Below are 11,128 nucleotides of genomic sequence, written 5' to 3' on the forward strand. Positions count from 1 at the left end.
CGTAGTTGCCTTCAACACACCCTCTACTAGGGACTGAGCCTGAAACCCAGGCATGTGCCCTGACCAGAATTAAACCGTGACCTCCCAATTCATAGGTTGTCACTCAACCACTGAGCCACATTGACCAGGCTATGCTCATAATTTTTAAATAAAGCCAGTCATCAAGGTTATGAGTTTTTTTCAGCCACGTTTAGGTGTAAACATGGACTAGGAGAATGGCTGGGTTTAACTAGCATTAGGGTTTTGTCAAGGAAACACAAGGGAGTGAAAAAATTTTCAAGGGAGTGCTAAGGAAGATGGGCTATAAAATCTAAACTAGACTATGAGGTAAATGAGAGGCAGGATGGAAAGAAACATATTGAGGTAAATGGATTTGAGGTTTCTGTGAGGTAGAATGAATGCTAGAGAATGGATATTAGAATATATGAGCTTGAAAGATAAGAAGGGATAAAGTCTGGAATATTTGACAGCCACATTCAGAGTTATTAGTGACATTTATGATACCAAAGTCAAAAGTAGAAATAGTTGGGTTATGGGAAATATTGGATGGAGGGAGTTGAGAAACTGGGGGACATTGTATTGAATCATCTACCTGGGTATCAACTCAAGGAAAGGAGTAGAGCTATAGAGGACACTAAGGTGGGGCCTACAGTTATCAGTGAGACTGAGAGATGGGGAATTGACACAATGTGATACTTGTTTTATTTAATTGATTTCTATGAGTTCTTAGTTTTTTAAAGTATATTTTATTATAGCAATGACATTAACATAAAAATCAAAACAGAAGGCCAAATCTCCCATAGACCTATCACTTCATCAGAGGGTGTTGGATTTTGACTGAACCCTGTATGTATTTCTTGTCTGCTTAGTCTGGCCTGGCCAGGTATTCCGTTTGCTTTGCTTACTCCCTCTTCATGGAAATGTGGCAGGGCTTGCTGTCACCATAAGTGTCCACCTCTTAACCAGGCTGCCTGGGAAGCAAGCCCTCAAAGGAACAGGCCTTCTCATTGTGCTATTTGACCTCCTACCACAATGCGCAGATCTCTCCCACAGTGCTAAAATTTGGGACAGCCACTATTAATCATGATTATAAAATAGGGCAGCAGGCCTTCATTTATCAAAACTTGTTTCACTGTGGATGCCCTAGTTAGATAGTTTCTCATTATTTTCAGGGTTGATGGTTTGCTCACACTCCTTGATCCGTCCAGATCTTCCTTCAGTCCCAGGTACATTGACAAGTTATTTGGTCCTCTCCATTCCCAGTGACCAGGGAATCCTTATTCCAGGTGTGAGTGTGGCTGCTGCCAGGTTGTCTTGAACATCTGCTGATTGTTTTTGGACAGGGAATTATGGGGAGAGTGGAATGGACGCTTTCAAAGAGCTGGCTGCCCAGGAAGGTCTCTGCATCGCCCATTCAGACAAAATCTACAGCAATGCTGGGGAGAAGAGCTTCGACCGACTCCTGCGCAAGCTCCGAGAACGGCTCCCCAAGGCGAGAGTGGTGGTCTGCTTCTGCGAAGGCATGACGGTCCGGGGCCTCCTGAGTGCCATGCGGCGCCTGGGCGTGGTGGGCGAGTTCTCACTCATCGGAAGGTAAATCTCTCAATCTCTTCTCTCTTTCTCTGTCTCCCTTCTCCTCCCCCCCTCCCCCTCCTTCGTCTTCTCACTGAGAGTGGGGCTATTGTCATTTTCCTGATAGAAAAGAGTTGCCCAGTAGATGACAAGATGATAAGGCTATTTCAGAAAAGGATGGAAAGTTGTTGCCAGGCTGTTTTATCCCAGAGAATTATTCTTCCCATTTGCTTCCCACCACTTTCATCTCACCCCCAACACACACACACACACACACACACACACACACACACTCTTCATACTTTATAAGCACAGAAATCTTAACAGGTACCAGTGGATGGGGGTCAGCAGTATTTATAGAAATATATATTACGATTTAAAATTTAAAGGGTTGGCTAAGTGAAAATGAAAATGTGTAGCTGAACTTTGGAACTTGATAGTATCATTTCTTACACTTACGGGATAGCACATAGCAATGCTTTCAGTATGCGATTTCTGGAATTGCGGGTGATGTATTCCAAGATCTCTGCTCTTCTTTTTAGACCACATGTACTTGTGTGTGAATCACTTCCATATCACTGTAGTTTCATAGAGTTTTTAACCTAACAGATATCTTGTTAAATTTTCCATCTTCTAATGGTAAAATTTTCCAAGGAGCCTACTGAGTTTACTTAAATGAAAGCCTTACTGATCTTCTACTCTGTCACAGTTATGTTCCAGATCTCCTTTTCTCCTTTCTTGGCTAGAGTACAATCATATCTCCCCAGCTGAAATACTCAACCACCGACCCTCTTATCTAGGAAATTGGTGGTAGTGGTGTGGACATCCTCACTGGACCTTTCGTCTCCATTCCTGTGCTTATGGTAATGATGAAAAAAGTAGTGAGACTAATATCACCATCACCTGGAACTAGAGGCACAGGGCACTTCAATGACTTTTTTTTAGAAGATGGTAGGACAGAAACCCAACTAAATGAATAAAGTAACAAAAAGTACTCTCTAGGCATGCGGAAGTACGGAGTCAAGGTCAAAATATAAACCAAGATTAAGAAAATTATTGAATTTGGGTAAAATTGTTAGACTGCCATGAAGTGTTATTTTGGCAGCTTCCACCTGATGCAGTGTGTGAAGCCATTTAAGGAGCATGAAAGAAGGAACATTATTTCCTTAATGACTGGAAAGGACGTGAGCAGCATGGTTGAAGTGTTATGAAAAATAAGGTTCTTATATATATACCAGGACAGATGGCCCGCAGATAGTCAGCCTTTTAAATTGTTTTTATAAAATGAGTGCTTTTATAAAGGTGCTTGTTTTTTATTTTTTTAAATCTCATGTTTATCATTTTCAAAAGAACAATAGTCTGTTTTGCGGTATTCATTCTCTTTAATATCCCTGAAGAGGCTATCTACCTGGGTTCTGGAGATCTTGAACAGAAGTAGCAAATACGTGCTTTTCGGGTAGACAGACTGCTTAATTGTGAAATACAATTATACAAAATGCTGCAGTGAGTAATTGGAGTATAAAGAACTCATTTCACCATTATTATTTAAAAGCTGGTCAATGATGGTAATGTAGTTAACCTCTCCTGCTAACAATGCAGCTGAGCTCATGCAAGTATTTCTGAGATTCTCACGTGTGCTTGCTCATAAATAAGTCAGCTACATGTGAAATCTACTTGTTTCACTCCTCTTTTTTTTTTCTGTCCCACCCCTGCTGGGTTGTCCTGACACATCCTGGGGAAGCAGCAACACAATGAACATCTGAGTTTCTGAGGACACTGCTTCCTGCACCAGTGGTTATGGCCTATGATGCATGGAGCCTTTGAGATACCAAAGTTATGCTACACTTGGCGCTTCTCTGCCTTTCTGGGCTACGTTCCATGAGGTCCCTCAGTGTGGTATTGGCTTTTACTCTCATATCCAAGAGGATTTTGGGGAAAACAGCTTTTACTTCATTCTTTGTTCACAGCTCTATTTCTTCCCTGGGGGAGATATGAGTCCATAGGGAGCTGAGCAGGGGACAAAGCCAAGTGGTTAACACTACACCATGCCTAGAAGTAGCCTTCCCTTCAGATGCTTGATTCGGCACTTCTTGTGAAGATGAATTTTACACTAACTGCTCCTCTTTTATTCCATTGCATAGATGTACCACAGTTTTTTAACTCATTCCAGTGGACAGTTGGTGGGCATGGTTACCACATTTCAGCAGACATGTCCAGAGCATTCTGGTTTAACACCAAGTTGCAATTTTGAGCTACATTTGTAATGCTGTCCAAATATATCTCCCTCCTATTTAAAGGGGTTTTCATTTACCAAATGATAAACTCCTTTGAGGCCAGAAGCCATTAAAGAAAGGTTTAGTTTCTTTGACAATACAATGCATAATTTTGGCTGCTTCCAGATTCACAAGAATGTATTGTGTAGATGGTGATGAACCTTTTTTCAAAGAGGTAAAGGTAAGTAAATCATGATGAAGATTATAAGAGACATGTAATTTAAAAAATTAGAACTTTCTGAATGAAGATTTATATTTTCTTGTCTCCATGACGCTTCTTCCCTCTCACATTTCACATCCAACATAGAAGGAAATGTTGTTGATGTTACCATCAAAACATATCCAGACTTCAACTATTTATTGCCACTCTTGTTGCTATCATCCTTGTCCAAGCACCATCATCTCTCATGTGGGTTATTGAAATAATCTAAGTGATCCTTGTTTCTCCCCACCATCTATTTTTAAGGCAAAGTGATATTTTAAAAATTTAAGTCAGTTAATGTTAATCTTTACCTTACACACTCACTACCATAACATAGCTTCCCATTTTTATCATAACAAAGTCCTACATTCTGTCATTGGGGCTGAGCTCTTTATAATAGAATAATAAACTATAACTACAGAAATATATTTTTAAGTAGGAATTTCTCAGATATAACAAAAGCATTCTATATGTAATGAATGTAGGATATTTGAAAAATAAAGCAAAACTCAATAAAACATGGTCTAAGGGTTCTTGCTCTTTCTTCAAAGTGATCTTGTGAAGTTACATTTTGTCTCTAAGTCTATTTATATTTTACATGTTTTCAGTGATTTTTAGAGAGAGAAGAAGGAAGAAGGAGAGAGAGATAGAAACATCAATGAGAGTGAAACGTCTATCAGCTGCCTCCTGCATGCCTTCTACTGGGATTGAGCCTGCAATCCAGGCATGTGCCCTGATAGGGAATTGGACCAGCAACCTCTTGGTACGTGGGGCAATGCTTAACGAACTGAGCCACAGGGGCCAAGCAAGTCTATTTAGTTTTTACAAAAATTAATGACATGGCTCCAGATTATCTTTAAGTACTTTTCCAGTACTAGAATTTATAATATATAAAGACTATACGACCAAACTATGATCAATGAGAATGTAACTACAGATTGATTTTTTGGTAAAAATTATTTATGAATTTACATTTCTCACCAGTCACCTTGTTAAAACCAGAAAAACTCACTGAATACAGTGCTAGTGTATTAATCTGAGATCGCGGAATGTAGCCAGCAGACTCACAGGAAATCAAACCTTTGATTTTGGACAAATTGGCATGGTATTGTCATCAAGTAAGTTAACTAACTGCAGTCAAGTTAATAATCATGCAAAAGCACATTCTTTCTTAGCTCTATGAAATTGCCTCTTTTGTGATACTTTTTAAAATTGTGCTCACCATATATATATAATATATATTATATATATAGTTATAATTTTAATAATGACGGCAATGATGACTGTGATGATGATAGGACTTACCATATGCCAGGCACTGTTATAAGCACTTTTTATATGTTAACTGGTTACTTACCAAAACAATATAATGAGATAGTTACTAATATTTTTCTCACATTGATGCATAGAGATGTGAAGAACTTGGCACAAAGACCTGCAGCGCCAGAGCTGGGATTTGAATCTGGGCAATTTGACCTCAGAATCCATGCTCTTAATGACTAAGTTATACTGTGTGCTTAGTTTATTGTTTAGTTTAAGAGATGTCATTACCCTTACTTTCCCTTCAGTTTTCCCTTTCGTCTGGAGATTTATTTTATTGTTATTGTCTTTGGGAAACCAATTGAATTATCTCTGTGAGAAAACTATTTTATATTTCTAATTATTCTCTATTTCTTTGAATCCTCTTTAGTTCTCTACTAGTAATAAATGTTTTATATGATAACTCAGTAAAGGGCCATTCTTTTCAAGCTCTTTATTTTTAATTTCAGCATGAGAATCCATGAAACCATTCTCTGTTTGCACACCAGTCTACATCTATGGAATTCTATTTATATAGAAGCCAATTTGGAATAAATGGGTAATATTTCTCTGAAGTCCTATATTATAATTATCAAAATTCTAATAATTCACTAATAGACTTGTTCTAATTCCTATATCCTTCTTCTATTTGAAGAAAGTGAAAGTGAGCATAGTTTAGGTGTATGAACACATAATAAAAACTACTATTTATCAAGGTTTTGGTATGAATAAGGATATTGATATATGATATATCCATTCTAACAACAACCTTGAAAGGTTGAAAGATAGAGAAGTAAACAATTACCTCAAAGTTCTAAATTCAGTAATGGAAATAAAATTCAAATTTAGAGCTATTCTATAGCTCTATATATATATATATATATATATCAAGTTATGACCTCAATGATAGGTACCAGGTTTCACATACTTGTTTGTTTTTCCATCATGCCTAGCACAGTGTTTTGATATGGTCACTATTCAGTAAATATGTCCGAAAGATTGAAGAGTCATAAAGAGAGCAGGTGGCTTCATATTCTAGTAGGTGGCTTTCATATTCAAGGATCAGTAAGTTTTACCTAGTATGGTAAGGGTTGATGCTCTTCAATCAGCTTGTACCTGTAGAATTCATCAGTAAGCATGAAATTAATGTTTGCCAATCTCTCAGATTGTTGTATTTGTCTAATTACAAAGTGCCTACTTGCCTCTTAAACCATAGCTGAGTGTCAGTGGTCGGTCCTTTGTGGGGACCTCTGCTCCCCTAAACATATGGTTTACTCTGACGGTGAGTGAAAGCTTTCTGGTTTTAGTATTATGCCTAGTGTTGGCATTATCCTGGGCTTCTTCCCTGGTTTCCTCAACTTGGAAAGCCCTTATAGTAGGTTTACATTTCTACCTTGTTAAGAGTATTTGATTAGATATACTAAGTATATAATATAGATATGAATATATAGATATACTAAGTCTATGAAATAGTTATACCATATTTAATTATATATTTCTTAGCCCCTTTTATTGAATTATTACTACATCTTCTAATGTCTCCACTGTACAAAATAAACATCCCATAAAAATAATTAGGTCAATACCTTTCTATTTTATTGCCTCTCCCTACTATATCCTGGCCAATCCAATTATAAGTACACGGTCCTTGCATTTCAAATGTCTATCCCTTATCGGTGTGTGCTGCTTTATCTGTCATCTCTCCTAATTCTGTTATCTTCTCATCCATTAGACACACTTTCCATTATCTGTTACTGCAGAGGTATTGCCCCCAGTGTCTAAAACTTGATCAATTAAAATCCTAACACCATGAATTAGTGGAAACAAACAGCATTAAGCACATATTTAACAAATGATTGGAATGAAGTAATTGCTTTTATCTGGAAAAAAGGCTATAGTTTCATTTTAAACAAAGAAAATACTTGGTTTTTACAATGTAATTTTTTTTGGGGGGGGGGGGGCTTTTTCTTCCAGGGCCTGAACACATATTTGGAAAAGTGACCTATTTACTCTTGAAACATAAAATAATATATCATGGTGTTATATTTCACACACTTATTTTTTTTTAATGAAAACTAGTTATTTCAGACCCAATGTTTTCATTATGAAAAAATGGGTAAATATATCTAAAGTTTGCAGCTTGCAGGCAGAATTGCAAAGGCTATGTTATATTAAGTAAACGTGGAGTTTCAATGAAATGTGACATCCCCCGAAGTGGAGTATAGTCAAGAGTCTAACAAAGCTGAGATTATTTTAGGACATGTGATGCTCACAACTTACAGATCCATAACCTGGTTTCCCCTACATTCCCAAGGGCAAAAAGTGCTTACTAACCTGCTGACAGTCCATACCTTCCTTAAAAGACTCCTCCAAAGGTGGGTTCATGAGCGCTTGATGGAAGCTTACACTGTTAGAAAAGGCCTACAAGAAATGTGCCATAGGGAAGCAGAGAGATTTAGCTCAGGTACTCTGGAGAATAAACAGTATTTGTAGGGTATTAAAAGGTATTCTGAGCCTAGATCTCAGCCACACCAATGCTCAGGATTTCCATAATAATCATTTTAAAAATTAAAGATTTTTTGTATTATTTTTATATGGAATTTATTGAGGTGACATTGGTTAATAAAATCATATAGGTTTCAGGGGTATAATTCTATAATACAATATCTGTAGCAGATGGTTTGTATTCAATTAAGTGATGATTAACCCTTGCTTCATACCAACACATATTTCCATGTCTCAAATAACAGACATCTGAAAAGTGAGACTCTACTAGCATGATCCCTACTTGCCTTTTGAGTATTAGAGACACGGAAGAGAAGGACTTCAGGTGCCTTCTGCATTGGCTCTGTTTGGATGAAAAAGGAGGTCATTGTGATTTAGCCCAGTTTGTGTTTGAGACTGATCCAAGACAACAGGGAATTTATCTTAATACATTTTCATAGTTGCTATGTCAGTCGATTCCCAACCAAGCTGCACACCAGAAGCTGCAGGGAGGGGGCATTTAAATTGCAGATTTCTGAATCTCATTCCAGGATATCAATAGAATTTCTTGATGAGGGACTTTGGATCTTCTTCCTGGTCTTTTTCCTTTAAAGCATTAAAGATGAGTTAAGTTTCAGAACCATTACTCTGGGACGTCTACATCCCTGCTTTGCACTCGGATGGCATTCACTCTTAATGAATTGCTGACAGGGCAGATTTGCAAGGGAAGATAAAATGGAAACTTGTCATCCCACCTTTACCTCTGTTATTTATTTATTTTTTTATTTCTTGAAATGTAGATACCTTCACGATTTTTGTTTTAAAGTAAAAGTACATCTGAGATTAGTAAATAACAATAGCAATAAAAGCAGCAGTAAATAGTAATAAACACTATTTGCAACTCTGCTTTCTGTCTTCTCTTGATGCACATACTGGGCTATCGACCTGCCCTCTGCAAACATAGTCATGTCCCACTTTTCAGACGAATCGAGGTGCAGTGTGGGCAGCGTTGAACTTGTGACAGATTCAGCTTCAGACATCTCTGAGTCTAGAGTTGCCCAGGGATGATCAACTCCTATATCTTGCTATTGCCAGAATTGGGCACTGATGGCTGAGTTGCTTCATAGCTGCTTATCTGCCTATCTCATAAACCTAGGGAGGTTTTAAAAAATGTCAGCTTCCTGGGCCTCACCACCTTTAGGTTCTAATTCAATATTGGGATGGTTTGTATGTACTTTTAATTCAGCCTTATTGAAATTCACCAATTTTAAGTATATAACTTGATGAGTTTTGGTAACTATATAGTGATGCAGAAAAATCATGATATAGAACATTTCTGTCATTGCAGAATGTCCCTAGTGCCCTTGGCAATCACCCCTCTCTAACCCCTGGCCATAGGGGTTTCTGTTATTTGCTTTCTGTTATTATTACACTTTTGCCTTTTCCAGAATTTCATACATAGAGAATCACATAGAATGTAGTCTTTTTTGTCTGAGGTTATTTTTTTAATTGGAAAAATGCTTTCAAGACACATCTATGCTGTTGTATGTATCAGTAGCTTCTTTATTGTCGAGTAGTATTCCATGGACATTCACGTTTAAGTCTTTGCATTGACACATATTTAATTTTCTTTAAGAAATTTCTAGAGATTAAGCACCACAGGGTAGTTGTATATTTAATGTTATAAGTCAAACTTTATAAGAATCTGATGGACTATTTTCCAAAGTGACTATATAGTTTTGCAGTAGCACCAGCAGTGTATGTGAGTTTTAATTCCTCCACATCTCTACCAAGATAGTATTGTGAGTCTTTTTACTTTTAGCTATTCTAGTGGGCATTTGGAGGCATCACTTTGTGTTTTTAATTTGCCTCTTCCTAGTGACTAATAATATTGAATATTTTATGTGCTTATTTGCCACTTTAATATTTTTTTTTGGTAAAATCCTTTGTACACATCTATGTCCATTTTGTTATTAGGTTGCTTGTCTTAATATGAAGTAGTAAAAGTTCTTTATAAATTCTGGGCCCATGTCATTTATAATATACAGGGGTGGGCAAAAGTAGCTTAATAATAATAAACAATGTAATAATTAATAAATAATACAAGAATAAACTCATGTACTCACAACTGTAAACCTACTTTTGCCCCCTGTATATGTATCTGTATATTTTCTCTCAGCATGTGTCTCAAGATTCAATTTTGTTCATAGTATTTTTAGAAGATGCAATGTTTTAAACTTCCAAAGTCCAGTTATCAATTTTTTTATTTTACAGTTTATACTCTTTGTGTTCTATCAAAGATAGCTATATCCACTCCAAGGGCATAAACATTTCTGCAGAAGTTTTATAATATTTGCCTTTATTTTTAGATACATGATTAATTACATAGCTGGAGTTAATTTTCATACATGTTGTAAGATAAAGGTGAATGAATATAGTTTTCTTGTATTAAGATTATTGAATTATTCCAGAACTATTAAAAGGACTATCATTTTCCCTTTGAAATATTTTTAGCATTCCATTTATTTACTTTTTATTTTGCTTAGTGTTTTTTGGTGTCATCTAAGAAACCGTGTAATCCAGGGTCATAAGCATTTGCATCCATGTTTTTTTTTTTTAAGAGTTTCATAGTCTTATCTTTTACAATTAGGTTGCCGACTCATTTTGACTTAATTTTGTATAGGGGATGAACGGCTTAACTTTTTCCTTTTGCATGTAGAAATCCAATTATTCCAGCACTATTTATTAAAAGGACTATCTTTTTCATAAGTAACTGTTTTGGCATTGTAGTAAGAGATCAATTGAACATAAATATAAAGGTTTAATTTTGAACTCTCAGTTTTGGACTGATCTAAATCTCTAGCCTTATGCTAGTACCACACTGTTGTGATTATGGCAGCTTTTTAGTAAATTTTGAAATAGGAAAGTTTGAATCATCCTGCCTTTCTATATTGTTTTGGTTATTTGGATCTCTTGAATTTTCATATAAATTTCAAGATTAGCTTGTAAATTTTTGCCCCAAAAAGACAGTTGGTGTTTTGATAGGCATTGCATTTAATCTCTAGATCCTCTTAGGGAGTATTGCTATTTAACAATATGAAATATTTCAATCCATGAACATGGGATGTCTGTCCATTTAAATCTTCCTTAATATCTGTGAATAATGTTTTTGGTGTAGATGTATTGCAATTGTTTTGTTAAATTTATTTTTAAATATTTTATTTTTTGGTGCTATTGTAAATGGAAATTCTTAACTATTTCTCTAGTGTAATTGTCAACCTTTCACAGATTATAGCTA

General features: G+C 36.3%; 1 protein-coding gene across 1 annotated transcript in view; it reads left to right on the forward strand.

The window, feature by feature from the left end:
• GRM1 (glutamate receptor, metabotropic 1) overlaps window positions 1-2,783 on the forward strand; it is a 99,922-nt gene extending 97,139 nt beyond the window's left edge. Inside the window, exons 2-3 of the mRNA XM_015558481.1 lie at window positions 1,344-1,593; window positions 2,678-2,783. Coding sequence (XP_015413967.1) covers window positions 1,344-1,593; window positions 2,678-2,783 — 356 coding nt within the window. The remainder of the gene's footprint in view (window positions 1-1,343; window positions 1,594-2,677) is intronic.
• Window positions 2,784-11,128: the final 8,345 nt, after the last annotated feature.

The sequence above is a fragment of the Myotis davidii genome, unplaced genomic scaffold (assembly GCF_000327345.1).
Source record: "Myotis davidii unplaced genomic scaffold, ASM32734v1 scaffold292, whole genome shotgun sequence".
NCBI classification, from domain to species: Eukaryota; Metazoa; Chordata; class Mammalia; order Chiroptera; family Vespertilionidae; genus Myotis; species Myotis davidii.